This window comes from Bombyx mori, chromosome 28 (genome assembly GCF_030269925.1).
Source record: "Bombyx mori chromosome 28, ASM3026992v2".
Taxonomy (NCBI): domain Eukaryota; kingdom Metazoa; phylum Arthropoda; class Insecta; order Lepidoptera; family Bombycidae; genus Bombyx; species Bombyx mori.
The window spans coordinates 1,040,616-1,061,063 of record NC_085134.1 but is presented as its reverse complement, the minus strand read 5'-3'; the positions used below and the strand labels follow the sequence as shown (position 1 = coordinate 1,061,063).

Sequence of the window (20,448 nt, the reverse complement as noted above, 5' to 3'; positions counted from 1 at the left end):
TCACAGAAGATAAACGAAATTATAGATTACATCAACAACTAGAACAACAATAAAGTTTGGTTAATTATTGTACTGTGTGGGTGGGCTGTGAGCTCGTCCACCCATCTAAGCAAGAAAAAAGAAAAAAACGTATTCACATTGCGATGTAATGCTAAATTGTAATGGGACCACACGGGAAGCGTCAACTTTCTAATAAAAAAAAGAATCATCAAAATCGATTCACCCAGTCAAATTTATTTATTTATTTTTTATTGCTTAGATGGGTGGACGAGCTCACAGCCCACCTGGTGTTAAGTGGTTACTGGAGCCCATAGACATCCACAACGTAAATGCGCCACCCACCTTGAGATATAAGTTCTAACGTCTCAAATAAGTTACAACGGCTGCCCCACCCTTCAAACCGAAACGCATTACTGCTTCACGGCAGAAATAGGCAGGGTGGTGGTACCCACCCGCGCGGACTCACAAGAGGTCCTACCACCAGAAATTACGCAAATTAGAATTTTTACGGGTTTTTTGATTTTTATTACACAATGTTATTCCTTCACCGTGGAAATCAATCGTGAACATTTGTTGAGTACGTATTTCATTAGAAAAATTGGTACCCGCCTGAGATTCGAACACCGGTGCATCGCTCGACACGAATGCACCGGACGTCTTATCCCTTAGGCCACGACGACTTCATTATGAGGTAATAAACATTAAAAAAAACATACAGTCGAATTGAGAGCCTCTTCCTTTTTTGAAGTCGGTTAAAAAGCCATCATTACAAATATTTTTCGATCGTCGGAAATGATTAAGTAAGAATCGAATTATAAGGTAACATATTTTGAATTATATGATTCACGACTCATCATCCCTAATTGAAAAATGTATATTGTATAAAAAAAAAAAGTAATAAAATTGATGTTGTGTCGCGGGTAGGTACCACCGCCCTGCCTATTTCTGCTGTGAAGCAGTAATGCGTTTCGGTTTGAAGGGTGGGGCAGCCGTTGTAACTATACTGAGATCTTAGAACTTATATCTCAAGGTGGGTGGCGCATTTACGTCGTAGATGTCCATGGGCTCCAGTAGCCACTTAACATCAGGTGGGCTGTGAGCTCGTCCACCCATCTAAGCAATAAATAAATAAATAAAGTCTACGTTTGTGGACTCACTCGCTTCAACTAAGTGTCGAAAACAATTGCAAACAAGTAATTGTACTCACCAAAGACAGTGTTAATTAAGTACATGGATGTCAAAAATAAAAATCGCTTCATCTTGTCCGTTGTAAAGTTGTTATGACAATACTGAAAGAAACAATTCCAACTCGACTTTATATTAAAAAAAATGTTCAAATCAAATGACTTTGACGCAAATGAAAAATGTTTGGGCTGAATTTTTATGTAAGCACCCGTATCTTTTGTAATGTACGACAGATATTATTATAATTTAGTTTTTACAAACACAGATTTATAGTATTTTAGCGAAAAATACGGTAAATACTTTGTCTGTAGTAGAGAAGCTGAGTAGTACGCGTTTGGGATGGTATGGACATGTGATAAGACGAAATGAAAATGAGGTTGGTTAGAGAATGTTAACTATGAATGTGGAAGGATATAGAAGAAGAGGTAGACCTAAGAAGAAATGGGTGGATTGCGTGAAAGATGATATGTGTAAGAGGGGAGTGAGCGAAGAAATGGTATATGATAGAGGAGTACGGAAGGAGAAAACATGTTGCGCCGACCCCAGGTGACTGGGAGAAGGACAGGAGAATGATGATAATGATGATGACCACGTCTGTAGTAGTAGTACTCTCGGTTAGATTTAGGATGTAGGTCGGATCTTTTGTTGTGTGTGATGACTGTATGAGAAGATTTTGCGATTTATCCAGAGCTGCAGATGACTGTGTCTATACTAGTATATTAAAGGACACTCAGTTAGATATATGTCGGGTCTGAGAGTGTCTGCAATGAGCTTAGAAAAGTTCGGAGTCCTTTTTTGTGCATATCTGTGTGGACCAGCTGGTGTTAAGTGGTTACTGGAGCCCATAGACATCTACGACGTAAATGCCGCCACCCACCTTGAGACATGAGTTCTAAGGTCTCAGTATAGTTACAACGGCTGCCCCACCCTTCAAACCGAAACGCATTACTGCTTCACGGCAGAAATAGGCAGGGTGGTGGTACCTATCCGTGCGGACTCACAAGAGGCCCTACCACGAGTAGAAACCTATCAGACATAGCTAGTGTACCTGGAATATCCCTATAGGTCGACAGGTGTAAGTTCAATATCACGTATTTTATGAAAATTCCTTAAAAACATAGTACACAAGACTTGAATTTTCATAATTCGTCATGCCGTGGTGATGAACCTACCCGCGCGGTTCCACAAGAGCTTCTACCAGTATAGAGCTACACAGCGTAGGGCTCTCTTAAATGAGGCCGACCTTATATAGAACCTTAGGTACGAATTGAAATTCAACTTGTCAAACAGGATGTAAGCTATTTGCTCTCATTTATAATTCAGTTCGGATAGTGTACCGTTTGCAGTGACAATGGTAATGATTGTTCGAATCCAAGTCGCCGTCTTCAACCATGGAGTCTTGGTCCAATATTACTTGGACGTTCTTGGACTAGGTAAGGTAAGTGCTACCGATACTATTGTACCGATACTATTCACTTCCACGGTGAAGGAACAACATCGTGTAATAAAAATCAAACCCGCAAAATTATAATTTGCGTAATCACTGGTGGTAGGACCTCTTGGGAGTCCGCACGGATAGGTACCACCACCCTGCCTACTTCTGCCGTGAAGCAGTAATGCGTTTCGGTTAGAAGGGTGGGGCAGCCGTTGTAACTATACTGAGACTTTACAACTTGTATCTCAAGGTGGGTGGCGCGTCTACGTTGTGGATGTCTATGGGCTCCAGTAACCACTTAACACCAGGTGGGCTGTGAGCTCGTCCAACCACCTAAACAATAAAAAAAAAGAAGAAAAAAAATTCCTTATTCGTAAATAGAATTTACTTATTTGGCAGTGTTTAGAGCAATTCTAAACATGAAGTTTGTATAACTGTTTTTTTGAATTTTGAAACAGAATAATAATTTTGACAACACAGTCATTGTAAGTCAATCAAGAATTCAGGTCGTACGTGCACGTGTTGTAACTACATTAAAGTAAAATAAAAATAACCTTCTCCCTGAATATATCGAATTATTGAAGCGACCAGCACAAATTACAGTCCACGCTCTACACAGGCAGGTCATAGAAAAAGACGTTGAAAAAAAAACATTTTATTTACCATAATATATAGCTGAGCTTACGGGCCACCGAATGGTGAGTGGTTACCATCGCCCATGGTCATCAGCAATGTCAACGGTACAGATAACCGCTGCCTACTGTTTCGTGTTTTTTCGTATCGACAAATATGAGTCAGACAAGTAGTATGTATGAGAAACGAAAATAACTTGTCCAAGCTTCGTAGCTCGATGGCAGTGCAAGATAAAGAAGTGCACTGCACAAGTCGTATTGAACTGTAGCTATTTATACTAGTTTTGTGTTTGTATTCACTCGGTACTCACATCCTTACGGATTCATTAGATCCAATAACCCTTGCATTAGACGCTTTCAGCTCTAACACTAGGAACAGGCTTAGGGACCCGGTAACCGTACTCGTCGAACTCGACAAATAGTTCGTCGTGCAACCTAACCCATGCATCAGTCTGCTGAGTTTCTCGCCGGATCTTCTCAGTGGGTCGCGATTCCGATCCGGTAGTAGATTCATTCGCGTAGCAGCTGCTCTTGAGTTGTTAGGTCTCCTTCAGAGGTGCTCGGGCAGCTGTTAGCTAATTCCACCCCTCCTGGCTGAGCCTTTGCTCGTCCACATGTCCTGGTAAAACTGGAAAGGCCTCCGGGTCACCAATAATCGTTCAATCATAAAAAATAAACTCGGTACGTTTACTTCTTACCTTATCACTCTGCTAATTTCTATACTGTTACGCGCTGGGGTTCGGGATAAATAAAATTCTACCAAATTACAAGGTAACACTGTAATAGCACTTAGAACGCTTAAAACACTTCACAAACACTTTAAAATTCTCAATTCACTTCTTCCGCTTTGCTTTAGGTGATCCGTTCGCTGTTTCGCTTCGAGGAGTTCCGATTACTAACTGACTGCGTGCCATCCCTGCAACGCTTTTATAGCCGATACAACATCCCTAGAATTATCGAGAATATTCCACACATTTCGAGTATTGTGTTTCCAATAACTGACAATAGATGGCGCTGTACTTCTAGAGCGTTCTAGGTGCTACTATATCCTTCGATATTCGTTCGACTATTCGGCGAGAGATGGCGTTACTCTTACCGGCGTAACAATACTGAGGATAGTGTGGTGTCTATGGAATCCACACACCTCTTAATATCAGGCGGTCCTTCAGTTGGTTCACTTACTGCGCAATTAAATACAGATGTAGACAAGGATGCTTAAGGCAAGTAGATCTGCAAAATTTCCTCCAAAAGCTTACGATCGCAACGAACAAACACGAACATGTCGTATTTTATATCTATTATGTACAGTCACCAAAACTCATAAGTGAATTCCGACACGCGTTCCAAAGGGAAGTCTGCGTATACAATGTGCAAGATTATGTCTTATTAAACGTTATTATCGTAAAGCGAATAGTTTATTACATATTACAGTTATATTTAATAAAGTTTATTAGCTATAATAACGCTTGTGACGGGACAACTTCGAGCAAATTTGTATTCGTTTGAGACTTTTATTGTTTTATTATATCTTCAGCTCTGCGCCATGTACTATAAGTCTATACATTCGTGCATGATGCGTTTTAACACCTAATATTTAATAACAGTAATTATTTTTTATTGCTTAGGTGGGTAACTGAAGCCCATAGACATCTACAACGTAAATGCGCCACCCACCTTGAGATATAAGTTCTAAAGTCTCAGTATAGTTACAACGGCTGCCCCACCCTTCGAACCGAAACGCATTACTGCTTCACGGCAGAAATAGGCAGGGTGGTGGTACCTACCCGCGTGGACTCACAAGAGGTCCTACCAACAGTAATAACGCAAATTATAATTTTGCGGGTTAAATTGTTATTACACGATGTTATTCCTTCACCGTGGAAGTCAATCGTGAACAATTGTGAAGTACGTATTTCATTAGAAAAATTGGTACTCGCCTGCGGGATTCGAACACCGTTGCATCGCTACGAATGCACCGGACGGCTTATCCTTTAGGCCACGACGACTTCAAAACCACCGCCTTGCCTGTTTCTGCCGTGAAGCAGTAATGCGTTTCGATTTGAAGGGTGGGACAGCCGTTGTAACTATACTGAGACCTTAGAACTTATATCTCAAGGTGGGTGGCGCATTTACGTCGTAGATGTCTATGGGCTCCAGTAACCACTTAACATCAGGGGGGCTATGAGCTCGTTCACCCATCTAAGCAATAAAAAAAAACTGCACGTGCAGACTGAGTTTTTCTCAAGTTATATGGTTTGATATTCATGGTTGTCATTGGCAAGCTGTAAGTACATGTAGCCGTTACGATTCTAAGGCTTGTAAGGCAGTTTATTCTACGTCATATCTCGGTGGGAATTCGTTTAGACGTACTAAATCTTTCAGGGCAAGAATAGACAGATTCGACTCATAATCACCATTTTTACTGGTGGCAGGACCTCTTGTGAATCCGCACGGGTGGGTACCACCGCCTTGCCTATTTTTTATTTTTTATTTTTTTTTATTGCCGTTGCAGGCCGACGAGCATACGGCCCATCTGATGAAAAGTGGTCACCGTCGCTCATGGACGTCAGCAATGCCAGGGACAGAGCCAAGCCGCTGCCTACCATAAATATCCCTATTTCTGCCGTGAAGCAGTAATGCGTTTCGGTTTGAAGGGCGGGACAGCCGTTGTAACTATACTGAGACCTTAGAACTTATATCTCAAGGTGGGTGGCGCATTTACGTTGTAGATGTCTATGGGCTCCAGTAACCACTTAACATCAGGTGAGCTGTGAGCTAGTTCATCCATGTAAGCAATAAAAAAAAAACTGTCAGTGCGGAATCAGGAAACTCCCTAAAACCTAGTAATTACGTATTGTTAGAGAATTTTTTAACACAGCTCTAAGTAAAGAATGTTCAATAACGAAAACCGTAACAAAGATTCAGATGAAATCCTTAGGATTCCGAATATGAGAAAACAATAAACATTCGTTACGAAGTTGAACAATCAGGAGGCAAATCGGTGACAGTGAAGTCGTGTAAAGATGTGGAGCGCCATCTTTATTATTCTAGTGTTTAATTGTAAGTTTTTTTTCACTAATTAATATGTATTGTTAAGCGCTAGAATTCGGGATAGATAAAACTTTCACCGAACTACAAATTCAAACTCTATTTATCACTTAGAACACTTAAGGAACACTATATATGTGTGTATGTTTTTTTTTTTGTATTGCCCCTGTAGGCAGACGATCATACGGCCCACCTGGTGGTGAGTGGTTACCGTCGCCCATGGACTTCAGCAATGCCAGGGGCAGAGCCAAGCCGCTGCCTACCGCTTAATACTCTCCACAAGCCTCGTTTGAAGAAGGACATGTCATATCGCTCGGGAAACACCGTGGAGGGGAGCTCATTCCATAGCCGGATGGTACGTGACAAAAAAGACCTCTGGAAACGCACTGTGGATGACCGCAGTGGCTCCAGGTAGTATGGATGAACTCTACTCCGGTGGCGGGCGGTGCGATGGTAAAAACAAAAATGTATATGTATATGTATTTCACTGGATTGGTACACCGCGCGTAGTTCGTTTCCAAATTATTCTTGTCCACCTGATGGTTGTCTGGAAGACATCGCTCTTAGCGATAAGACCGCCAATTGTACTTTTTTTGTATTTAATGTATCGCACTGTTTATTTGTTTTTTGGTGTACAATAAAGAATACTCTCTCTCTCTCTCTCTCTCTTTCTTTCTCTCTTAAATTCGCAATTCCGATCCGTTCGCTGTTTTGCTTCGAGTAAAATCGTTTACTTACTGCCTTCGTCATAGATAATACACATAAATTAGTTATAGATAAGCAACTCAAGCACTCAACAAAAAATGTTTACGGGCACCGGCCACTAGATGGCTTCGCTTCGATTAGTTTCTCATTGCTCCTGTAACTGGCAGTAGCATATTAGCTATCCTACGTTTTATTTATAATGAAGAATTTTGAAAATTTTCACAAATCACAAATTGATAACATTTAATCAATTTGTCTATAGCAATTAAAGACTTGTATGGATTATTAATGTTTTATTTTTGTGTTTTGACATATAAGTTTAGGGGCATCTGCTACAAGATGTCACCAGTTTCCATACAGAAAAAATATTTGTCTTAAAGTATCGCAGTTTCAGGGTCCTGGCCTACGTGTCATATCTGTAACGCTTTTATAGTCGACAGGACAAGTCTACGATTATCGAGAATATTCCCGGTAGGACTAGTCGTTTCGATATTTGTTTCGGCGTTTTGATAATAGATGGCGTTACTCCTACCGGCGTAACAGTTTTAATAATATATAAATAATCCTAGCTGTTTCTGTCGCGAAGCAGCCTCGTTTGTCGCCTTATTGTCCGTCAGTCTAACTGTTATTGTTTCGAATATTATATATATATATATAAAATATATATAAAATAATATCTTATATATAAAATTATCGTGTTACAATGTCAGTTACCATACTCCTCTGAAACGGTTTGACAGATTTTTATGAAATTTTATATGCATGTTCAGTAGCTCTGAGAATCGGCTACTATCTAAGTTTTCATACCCCTAAGTGTTGTCCACCCCTAACATTTACTTTTTGGACAATTTTTGTTTTGTTATAATTATGCATTATGTGGTTGAATGAGGTTTTGTTATTTTTATATTCCCTAATCGTTCACAGCACTACATACCTCTTTCACTCATTTACCATATCCTTACACACTTACAATAAGTAATTTTTTTTTTCTACACTAGAAATTCCCTAGAAACTTTATATAATTAATATGGCAAAACAACGTTTGCCGGGTCAGCTAGTGTATGTATATATTAATATGCAAACTTAACTTGAAAATATCGCTATCGGGTTTCGGGCACCTTGTATTCTTCTTCAAGTATCTTCTATTATATAATAATATATAAATGCGGTAGGCGTCTCGCTTTGACACGAAAAAAATGGTCATGTTAGCCCTACCACAAGTAAATTTGCGTTTAAAGACATACATATGTCTAGCAAGTTACAGCTTCATTAGTGCTTTTACACACAATAGCTTATTCTACATATTCCCACAGAACTAATAGAGTTGAGATTTTTACAGAAGAATGTTTAGAATGTTATAGAAAGACAAAATCACAAAATCGTTTAATATTGGATTATTTCGATTAGAAGCTGCCATGATTCAACAAAAAGATCAAAAAAATCAAATCCATGAGTACAAACAGGAGTAGAGTCAGGTGCTAAGGACAAAAAGGGCATATTTTTTTTTATTTTTTTATAGCTTAGATGTTTCGAAGAGATCATGGCCCACCTGGTCTTAAGTGGTTACCAGAGCCCACAGACATCTACAATGTGAATTCTGTAACCCACCTCGAGGCATGAGTTCTAAGGCCAGTTTTTACAGTACAATTGCCGCCTCACCATTCAAACCGAAACGCATTATTGCTTCAAGGCAGGAATAGGCAGGGTGGTGGTACCTACACATGCGGTCTCACAGGACGTCCTATCATCAGATTATTCTAAGATCTCCAACGGCTGAAATCCTACAGCTTTTCAGAAATTACAGGTTTAATTTTTTGCTACATTAAAACCTTAAAACTGAACTTCGATAGTTTTGAAAACCGTGTAAATTCCGTCTGTGTTCTGAGGTGCGCTGTGTCGGAGTCAGTTCTTCAATTGTCACGATGATCCAGCGTTTGAACCAGACGAAGGCACGTTATCTGATTTACAGTTCACTTGGCTGGGAGCGCTGCAATACATCCACGGTAAGTGTTTTCGAAGTTATACTTCTTTAGGCGCGTTATGAAAAATTGATGAGAGTAAAATTTTACGATGCGCGCGCACCGTGACTCAAAATTAACAGAATGAAGTTGCCCACTAAATCGCTCATTACAATACGACCGACGTAGCTTGGCGAGTCTGAACATAGCCGCAGGTGAACTTTCGCGCATGTACACTCGTAAAAAAAAGTATTATTAGCATTCATTTTTTAGTAATATAAATGACAAAATTATTATTTAATATAATTTTTACTAAATATTATTAAATTATTAACGTTAAATATTTATTATTAATTATTTAATATTAAAAAAATTTATAAAAATAATGTAAAACTTCTTACGCGCGTACATAAGTACACGCACCCTTTTTTTTTTAATAAAACCTATAAGTATTCCTCTTAACCGTTCTCTTACTCCTTAAGATTGTGATTCTGTAACGCCAACGTCTTCATTTGATGCGATCAGCCTCTTAATGAAGCGCAGCCCTGACAAACATACTGAGTTGGTTGGATATCGAAGTCGTCGTGGCCTAAAGGATAAGACGTCCGGTGCATTCGTATCGAGCGATGCACCGGTGTTCGAATCCCGCAGGCGGGTACCAACTTTTCTAATGAAATATGTACTCAACAAAATGTCCACGATTGACTTCCACGGTGAAGGAATAACATCGTGTAATTAAAATCAAAGCTGCAAAATTATAATTTGCGTAATTACTAGTGGTAGGACCTCTTGTGAGTCCGCGCGGGTAGGCACCACCACTGCACTTATTTCTGCCGTGAAGCGGTGATGCGTTTTGGTTTGCAGCCGTTGTAACTATACTGAGAACTTAGAACTTATATCTCAAGGTGGGTGGCGCATTTACGCTGCAGATGTATATGGGCTCCAGTAACCACTTAAGACCAGGTGGGCTGTGAGCTCGTCCACCCATCTAAGAAATAAAATAAAAGTCCATCTTGACCACCACATAATATGGGATAAGGTCCAAAAGATATAGGTTACTTCGAAAATACAAACGGGTAGTTGCTTAGTTTGCAATAGCAGGCACAGCTGATATGTGTGTGATTTTAGTGAAGAATGGAACTCCTCACTACTTCAGAGTTCCAAGAGTGGTACTCATCAGTCGTCAGTTCGCGTTGTCAACAGCGGTGGACGCTGCCCAGATACCCGATGGTTACGCTTTGTAAGTCTCAGTATTTAGAAGCAGGATTAAAACCAAACAATTAAAACTCACTTCGATAAAGCGGCACGATACGTGACCCTCTCATCGTGGCCGCCGGTAACTACATTCCCGATCCTGCGGAAAGAATGGAAAGCAGTCGACGTTGCCCCAAACACGTCATTTCGGATCCTCCCGATCCACTAACGGTGCTTTTAGGTACCTCAAGCACCGGTCAACGTTCAACCTCAGACACAGCCCACTGAGTTTCTCGCCGGATCTTCTCAGTGGGTCGCGTTTCCGATCCGGTGGTAGATTCTGCCAAGCACGGCTCTTGCTAGGGTTCGTGTTAGCAACGTTGTCAGGTTTGAGCCTCGTGAGCTCACCTACTAGTTAAGGTTACGCTGAATTAGCCTTTCAAGGCTATCAGCTTAGGTAGGACAAAAAAAAAGTAGATGTGTGTGGGCTCCGATAACCACTTGAGCTCGTCCAGCCACCTATGCAATATAAAAAAAATCGCTCCAAAATTTCTTCCGGTCGAACTTTTGTAAAGTGCCAATGCGGCATAATTATTTATTGGTTTTATTATTCCTAGGGGCAATGTAGTGTTCGGCAATTATGAAAGAGATGAAAAAGAATGTCACCTAACGATTGACCAGCTCGCGGATGGTGCTGAGTGCGAACCTGCTATCCTGCTCATGCCAATTGCCGATGTGCTACTGCATCCAGAGTACAAGCATTTTGGAGTGAGGAGTAGCATCGCCTTGTTGAAGCTAGTAACGCCTGTTAAATCTGGTAAGTGGTCTATTCACATCTTGGTGTCAAAGTTCTGATTTCATATTTAAAAAAATAATCTAATATTAAAAAAAATTATAATAATTATTTCATATTTAAAAAAAAAAAGTCTTGCCTGCTGAGTTTCTTGCCAATTCTTCTCAGGACGGAGGCTAGTTCTTGTGAATTGGCGGTAGTTCTTTTGACGTTCAACAAGTATGTACTTTCATTTATGTTGAATAAAATTTTTGTTGATTTGATTTGATTTGATTTGATTCTCGTTCTATAGAAGTAGTAGTAATAATAGTAGTTTACTGGTGGTAGGACCTCTTGTGAGTCCGCGCGGGTAGGTACCGCCACGTTTTGAAGTTTCGGTTTGAAGGGCGGGGCAGCCGTTGTAACTATACTGAGACCTTAGAACTGATATCTCAAGGTGGGTGGCGCATTTACCTCGTAGATGTTTATGGGCTCCAGTACCCACTTAACACCAGGTGAGCTGTGAGCTCGTCCACCCATCTAAGCAATAAAAAAAAGTAATCCAAATTAGTTATAAACATTAGAGGATATAAAAAAAGCAATTATGGGTGATTTTTAAAAGCTCGTAACTCGGTGAAGAGAAAGCAAAATTCTAGCTCCTAGTTTCTAGATTTTCAGATCGGGCTGTAGTAATATTTTTTGAACATGTCCAGTTCCGAAGTAAGCTTAAGCGACGTACCGTATCGATTTGATATCTCTTCTTTTTAATACGCTTTTATTAGCTTCAGACGTATGTATGTATGTTTGTAACGGAATCTTTGAACATGATTTTGACCCCCTTCAAAACGTCGGATTAACTTGAAATTTGGTATACTTATTAAGGACCGATGACAATTTAATATTTAAAAAAAGTATATTGAAAAAATTGAAATTCAACTAAAAAAATGAAAAATAAATAATAGTTTAAAAAAACTAACAATATACGCTTTTATAGAAAATCCAACTGAAGCCAAGGTGCTTTTCAGGATATTATCAAAATAACACTTCTATTCATATCTGTTCATAAAATATTTATAACTACTTATACCGTGCACCCCACGCTTCTTTACAATAAAATCATTTTTTCTTACACTATTTTTAATTCAAAATTATAAAAAATTATTTTCTATTTTTTAGTTGGATTTTCTATAAAAGCATATTTTGTTTTTTTTTTAGCTATTATTTATTTATTTATTATATTTTTTGTGAGGAGTGAGTGTGTCTAAGCTAAAGTCTAGTCTTTTTTTTTTTGGTCAGGAGGAAGTCGCCGGACTCCCACCCTCCACTGGGGATGGAGGGTGGGGCATGTCGGAGTCGAACCGACTAAAACCTCCTGTCGCTCAACAACAAAGTCTAGTCTAGTCTAAAGTGGGAAGTTCGAAGTAGCGTTGATCTTGCCGATACCTGCACCTAAAGCGCTGAAGCTTTTTGAAGGCAGTCATATCTTGGAGGTGCCATTTTGTTTATACTTTTTAGATTACATGCTGCCAGCGTGTTTGCCTTTCAAGGATTTCGTCATCAACAGGGTGGGGAAGCAAACGACAGAAAAATTATACCACGTGGATTTTGCGAGCGGTGATGGATTTTTTTTTTTTAGTTGATACCACGCTTTATCCTAGAAATTGGTTCACGCATCATAGACATCCCGTAATTTTATAGCCTTGCTTCGATATCTTCACCGGTATGTATAGGAAAAAACGTATGACACCAATTGTCAGTTACTGGTGGTAGAACCTTTTGTGAGACCGCATGAAAGATACCGTCATCCTGCCTATTTCTGCCGTGAATCAGTGATACCATCGGCTTGAACGGCGAGGCAGCCGTTGTATAGTAAAAACTGATAACTTAGAACTTATGTCTCGAGGTCGGTGGCGGCATTGTAGATGTCTATGGGCTCCGGTAATCACTTACCACCAGCTGGTAGTGAGCTCATCCATCTATCCAAGCAACAAAAAAAAGTTCGGTTTGTTATTTTAGCGTGCTTATTTTAGCGTGCTTATTTTAGCAAGCTTATTTTAGTTTTTAAAACTACATATATCCTTTTAAGTAATAGTTTCTGTTTATTTTGCTACACGCGAAATACTCCACTAGATCAGAAATACCTGGTTGCTCTTTGTATAATAACAGTAGCGGACAGAGAGAGGATACGTTGTCGTCTTCATTGGTCTTTCGGTTGTCCCCAAAACATTGAGACATGAGCAAGAAATATCCTTATTGATAATTGAATGTTAAGTCCATATAGTTTAAAATAAGGCCAAAAATTCTCATCTGTTTTTGTATCGTGGTTTAAAATAAGGCCAAGACTCTCCTCTGTCGTTGTACCGCTTTGCAAAGTAATTACCTTCAAATTGAATTTATGAACAGTCTTCAGAAAAAAAAAACAAAAAATTTATGACCATCAAATGGGATTTAATTATTAATTTTCGAATTCTTTTTTAGATGTACCAAGAGATTTCTTAGAAGAAGATAAGGAAGTTACTAAAGTCATGCTGCTGCCGAGGGAGCTGTGTTTTCTTTACGATAGTCCAGAGGTACATTTCAAAACGGCTAATACAATATGTAGCCATCTCAGACCTAAGTCCAGCTAAAATAATTCAAAGGAGTTTTCCGAGTCACATAGTAAATATCCAATCAGGACTTTGCCTGATATCTATGGGCTCTGGAAACCGCTTGCACCTTCGGGTCTTCTTGTCTTCCCCTTCTTCTCAATAGTGTTGTTGTTTATCGTGATGAAGTGATGGAGGAGCCATTTCTCAATGTCCTGCTATATCTCCCTCCTGGAGGTCATCCTGTTGCACTCATTTAGGAGACTTCCCACTGTAGTTTTGATTGGGTCGGTTTAACTTAACAAAAAAATTATGTTTTTAAGAAGCTATTGCATAGCTTTTATCGCGGGTTTTGAGCGCGGCGACCGAATCAAGAAATTCCGTAACGAAAATAAAACCTAACACCCCTCACTCCGCCTACCATGTAGCTCGCGTTCAACACATTCACACGTTGTGCTTGTGTAGTGTTTGTGAATAAGCGCGCGGCGTGACGTCGAACTGCATGCGCGTCGTGAAAAGTCTGCCCATCTCTCTCTCGCGCGGTCTAGGTTATGAGTGTGAAGGGGACAGTTAAGGTTTTACTTTTGTAATGTTTATAAATATAGCGTGGTCTTATTTTATTATTCTTTTAATATTAAATTAATATTGTCTAATTATAATTGCATAAGTTGATAAAAAAATGCTATGCAATAGCTTTACCGCGGCAGTCCCCGAGTGTCACACGTGTTTTTTTTTATAATTTTGAATATGAGTAGTAGAACGAAAAATTATAGCAGGTCACGTGCATTTTATTGCGACGAACATTTCAGAATATTACTGTGCAAAGCTGCAGTATTATTGTTAGCGGTGGCTATGAACAGCAGCTGCGTGGATTCATTTCACTATTAAATTTTATTGCCTTTTGTTTATTTCACTTTTACACTAAACACAATATTGCAAATTAGACACGAACGCGCATGCGCACTTGTACCCATGGAGAAAAAGTTACACTTTCTTCCCTGTACAGCGGGAGGAAAAGTTACACTTTCTGCCCTGTACAGCGGGAGGAAAAGTTACACTTTCTTCCCTGTACAGCGGGAGGAAAACCGAACTTTCGGCGTAGGTAGGAGAAAATTTTTTTTTTTATTATATCTCCCCAACAGCTCTACTATGAGGTGTTTCAGGATAATACAGTCTCTTTGGGACACCCTGTATGCTCTGGTGACGTCATCAAGCCATGAAACTACGCACATAGTAGTAAAGTTTTATGAAACTATGTACTTATGAAAGCTACGATGAATCGTGCTTTTCGTGTCAAGCTTTTGATGATTTCTTTTCCTTTTAGAACGCGACAACGAAGGCCAAGGAACGCTTAGCTTGCACCACTGGTTGTGGCTTCCACTCAGGGGCTGCGACTTTGGTTCACGAGCATACAGGACATTGGTCTATTATTGCTATTTCGCAAGGTTAGCTTACTATTCGAGGTGAGATTGTGAGGTGAGGTGGGGCTTAATGAAACATAGCACGTAATGTTACACTGCACGCCCGGTAACTACTTTTCTTTTTTATTTATTGCTTAGATGGGTGGATGAGCTCACAGTCCATCTGGTGTTAAGTGGTTACTGGATCCCATAGAAATCTACGACGTGAATGCACCACCCACCTTGAGATATGAGTTCTAAGATCTCAGTATAGTTATAACGTACCTACCCGCGCGCACTCACAAGAGGTCCTACCAGCAGTAAAAAAAGTCCTATGTGCAGTGAGTTCATGTGCTCATTTACCTATAGTCGTGTAAATAAGTTATTGCAGTCTTCTGTAGCTCCCAGCGTCACGTGATTTATTTATATATTTATAACTTTATATACTAGACAGTATAAAGACGGACTTAAGGCAGTCTCTGACAGTCTACCTTAGGGGGTGCAGAGATGAACCTTGGGACGTGTAGTGTAATAATGATATTACTTAAGCATATGTGTATATATAAGATACATAATATTTATAGATACAAATACTCGTACTTAAATAAATACATATACATAAATATATAAATATAAAAATATATATAAATAAATATTATCAATTAGATGACTCTGCTAACTCTCTGAGAAATAGTTCTCGAGCCCTCGTCTTAAACGCTTCACTTGTAGTGGCCGACCTTATTTTGAGTGGGAGCGCATTCCATAGAAAAATAGACTGCATAGTGAAGGAAGAATGTAAAAAGTCATGTGGCCTTTTGTGCTCTTTAATTACCAAGGTTTATTTATATTGGAGCATTGACTCATAAAGCTATTGATGAATTCACTGCTAAACTTCAGCATTTGTAAAAATAACTATGTTTCAGGTGGATCGCCATGTCCAGATCCACTTCGGACCCGACGTCCGCCGCCTCCGCCATTACACATCCTGCTCCATCCGTACGTGCCCTGGATAACTTCCGCTATCACCGGCAAGGCTGTCGGGTCTTTCTCTAAGGACGATCCTTTTGGTTAGTAGCTGGAACAAGAGCGTGCGAGTTCATTCCGAGCTTGTATTGAATGTGTATAGCAATGAGCATCATCTTTGACAGCAACCTTCGTACAGCCTGTATAGAATAATGTTACGTCGGTGAGAGTAACGCCATCTATCGCCGAATGGTCGAACGAATATAGGAGGATCTAGTAGCATCTGGAATGCTCGAAAAGTACAACGCCATCTATTGTCAGATAGCGGAAACACAATACTAGAAATGTGTGGAATATTCTCGATAATTCTAGGGGTGTGGTATCGACTATAAAAGCGTTGCAGAGATGGCACGCAGTCAGTTAGTAATCGAGACTACTCGAAGCGAAACAGCGAACGGATCACCTGAAGCGAAGCGGAAGAATCGAATTGAGAATTTTCAAGTGTTTGTTGAGTGTTTGTCATTGCGAGACCGAATACGCAATGAGGTCATTCGGGCAAAAACCAAAGTGATCGATATAGCTCGCAGAGTTAGTAAGCTGAAGTGGCAGTGGGCTGGTCACATATGTCGCAGAACCGATAACCGTTGGGGTAGACGTGTTCTGGAGTGGAGACCGCGAACCGGCAAACGTAGTGTGGGACGCCCTCCTGCTAGATGGAGCGACGACCTGCGCAAGGCAGCTGGCAGTAACTGGATGCGTAAAACCGAAGATCGGGTTCAGTGGCAAGCTTCGGGGGAGGCCTATGTCCAGCAGTGGACTGCCGCAGGCTGATGATGATGTTGAGTGTTTTAAGTGTTCTAAGTGTTGAATACAGTCTTAATTTATACATCAGTAGAATTTTTTATTTATCCCGAACCCCAGCGCGTAACAATATTGTATAGTTCTCTTTGATTTATGAACAATCCGCTCTGAAATCCTTTTTGAAAGCCCACCATATATTACGTGTCTTTCTTCTTCATATTCTTCTTGTCGTTATCCCACATTATGTGGGATAGGCGTAGCATGTCGTCTTATCATGCTGCATAGGTGTGTGACATGAGTTTTACTATCGGCCACCTGTCTACCGTCAACTATCCTTGGGTTATATCTCCTCTATTATTATATCCATTACGTGTCGTAGGGAGGGAATTTTCTGTTTCTTCTTTCGATTATTTCGTTCCGTATTTTCATTCCTAGGAGCTTCGTTTTTTTTATCATAAACATTTACACTAATATTTAGATTTGCAAATACCAAAAGTTATACTAAATAGTTGTTGATAAAAACCTGCATGAGTGTGTATCAAAGTCAATAGAAATAGCAACGTGAATGCCATCACCATCGCAGACTTGGGTCAGAAGCCCAAGGTATAACAACTCCCAACTATCAAGCAGAAACAATAACTCCAGCAACAAATACGCATATTACTCACCGTCATTGTGCTTCCAGGATTTGTTATGCCTCGGGCATCCCTCTACGATAAGATCGGTCACACTTGGAACGGTCACTGGTGGATGGGCGGTCTTCGCTGCTTCGATCGCGGTGAGGCTGCCAATGACATCTTCAAGTTTTATCACGAAATCTTCCAACTGAAGCCCTCTACTAAGACATATATGACCTACACTTTGGAGGTAGGTTTTTTCTTTTTAGCTTAGATAGGTGCACAAGTTCACAGCCCACCTGGTGTTAAGTGGTTACTGGAGCCCATAGACATCTAGAACGTAAATGCACCACAATAAGTTCTAAGGTCTCAGTATAGTTACAACGGCTGCCCCACCCTTCAAACCGAAACGCATTACTGCTTCGCGGTAGAAATAGGCAGGGTGGTGGTACCTACCCGCGCGGACTCACAAGAGGTCCTACAACCAGTAATAAGTAATATTTGAAGTACCATACGTCATAGCACTCAGGAAACAGTTTAGAGGGGAGTATATTTTAGAGAAGGATATCACGCGCTAAAGGTGACTTTTGGAAATGGGGTGATTACTGCAGGGTAATGGATGAATTCTGCTTCGATGTCGAGCTGTGCCGAGCACCAGACGGTATTTTTTGTATTTTTTTTTCTGCCTGCATTAAATCGATTTTGAATGTAAGGGTGGGTCTTTATCGATTTCAATCGATTAATCGATTTAAAATCGTCCGAAACTAATTTAACTACTAACTTTTTTTATTGCCCTTGTAGGCAGACGAGCATACGGCCCACCTGATGGTGAGTGGTTACCGTCGCCCATGGACTTCAGCAATGCCAGGGGCAGAGCCAAGCCGCTGCCTACCGAAAAGGAGGCAGCTCAAAGGAGCCTGTCTACTCTTCACATGTCGACGTCACTAAATAATCTTGTTACAGATCGACGCGGCGTATGACACGATGATTATCTGCGTTAAAGTCGGAATGCCGTTTAGGATAGGACAACCTAAAGTCTGGGAGTTAGATTCGCCGGCTACCAAGGTAAACGTTTTTGAAGTGATTACTTCGTATGAAATCAAATGAAATCAAATCAAATCAAATCAAAAAAAAAAAATATACAACATAAATGAAAGTACATACTTGTTGAAAGTCAAAAGAACTACCGCCAATTCACAAAAACTAGCCTTCGTCCGGAGAAAGAATTGGCAAGAAACTCAGCGAGCATGTCTTCTTCTAATATTGGATAAAAAAAAAAAATATTAGATTGGCTGGTTTTAATATTAGTATGGCTGGAATTTAATAGTATTAGAATTTAATATTAGTATGGCTGGGTTAACCGGTTCGTTACGTAACGCGTTACGGCGCCAGTACGTCTGCCTTCTCTTTCTCTCACGCATAAGGCAGCGGCACTGAGTACATATGTAACTCTAACTATATATATATCTTTTTCAATTTATGTTACAGTTTTTCTTACATTATCATATTAATATGCATGAAATTTAAATAATAACCTAACCTTTTCTCGATTTAAACAATTTCAATATTACACAATTCAACTTACATTAGTTTAAGTCATCACTGGTGGTAGGACATCTTGAATGCGCACGGGTAGGTACCACCACCCTGCCTATTTCTATCGTGAAGCAGTAATGCGTTTCGGTTTGAAGGGCAGGGCAGCCGTTGTGCTGTTAAAACTGAGATTTAAAACTTATGTCTCGAGGTAGGTGGCAGCGTTTAGGTCTAAGGTGTCTATGGGCTCCGGTAACCACTTTACACCAGTTGGGCCGTGAGCTCGTCAGCACGTCTAAGCAATAAAAAAAATCATTTCTTTCGAGCGTCCAGAGATGCAAAATTTTTTTAGATTTCGGTATATTTTTAAAAGGATAGATTGAAATACTAGTATCGTTCCGGATTCCGGATATTTGAGCAGGTGGAATCATAGTTCACTTGTGGCTACTGGAGCTCATAGACATCTATAAATTAAATGCGCCACCTACTTTGAGATATAAGTTCTAAGGTCTCAAGTATAGTTACAACGGTTGCCCCACCCTTCAAACCGAAACGCAGTACTGCTTCACGGCAGAAATAGGCAGCTACCCGCGCGGACTCACAAGAGGTCCTACCACCAGTAATTATTCAAATTATAATTTTACGGGTTTCATTTTTATTACACGATGTTATTCCTTCACCGTGGAAGTCGATCGTGAACATTTGCTTAGTACGTATTTCATTAGAAAAATTAGTACCCGCTTGCGAGATTCGAACACCGGTGCATCGCGCTCAACACGAATGCACCGGACGTCTTATCCGTAAGGCCCACGACGACTTCAAAATTCTCTTCAAGATTCTCATGTCGTGCCGCTTTATCGAAGTGGCAGTGTGAACGCGTCCACAACAATGTATGGTGCGAGATATTGTTGTGCTATGAGCTATATACTATATGCTATTATATTATAGCGTAGTCTGAAAGCGACTTAACAGTTTCACTCAGCGCGCCGATATGTTGTTATATTTCAATTTTCTTCACATAGGTTCGCATACCCTTGCTGACATTTCAGCACCTTTACAAGTTTCAAGTCGAAGCCTGGGCGTATAATGCTACAGGGGACTCTAGCAGTGAATACTCCGAGTCCTCAACGTCTTCTGAAGGAAAATAAATCTGATCAATAATTTCATTAATCATTCAAACGTTGTATTATTTTTAAGCCTATTGCCATCAGCGGGTCGCTTGAAACGGATTTACGATTTAAGAGTTCTAAACGAGTGCAAGCCAGATAGCCAATAAGAATCTGGATACCCTAAGCTCAATGACGTAGACAGATGCAGGAAAATATAATTAATGCAATGTCAAAGCTAGGAATAAAAGCGAATTGAACATTTTGTCCAACCTTTAGTTCCGTTATAACGTGTCTGTGTCTAAGGGTGTCCCTGGTACATGAGGCCTAGTCGCGTCACTCCCCAAAAGGTGGTCTATGGGTCGAGACACACGGGGCCGAGTCGAACCACTTCTAGACACGTCACCACCGGTAGACAACCGGTGAACAGGAGACTCTGCGAGGAGGATCTCAGGGCGCCATCACTTACCGCTCTGGGAGACTCACGCCAATAAATAAAACAATTACAATATAT

The 20,448-nt window shown here is 40.2% G+C and overlaps 1 protein-coding gene across 1 annotated transcript; it reads left to right on the top strand.

Moving 5' to 3' along the window:
• The first annotated feature begins 6,227 nt into the window (after positions 1-6,227).
• On the top strand, positions 6,228-20,007 carry LOC105842605 (uncharacterized). Its single transcript, XM_021352846.3, has 11 exons — positions 6,228-6,312; positions 8,892-9,008; positions 10,092-10,203; positions 10,775-10,974; positions 12,445-12,543; positions 13,408-13,499; positions 14,839-14,959; positions 15,838-15,981; positions 17,364-17,545; positions 18,259-18,360; positions 19,851-20,007. Exons 1-11 carry the CDS (start codon positions 6,276-6,278, stop codon positions 19,974-19,976), a joined length of 1,332 nt encoding a protein of 443 aa, XP_021208521.3. The 5' UTR covers positions 6,228-6,275; the 3' UTR covers positions 19,977-20,007.
• The last annotated feature ends 441 nt before the right edge of the window (positions 20,008-20,448 follow it).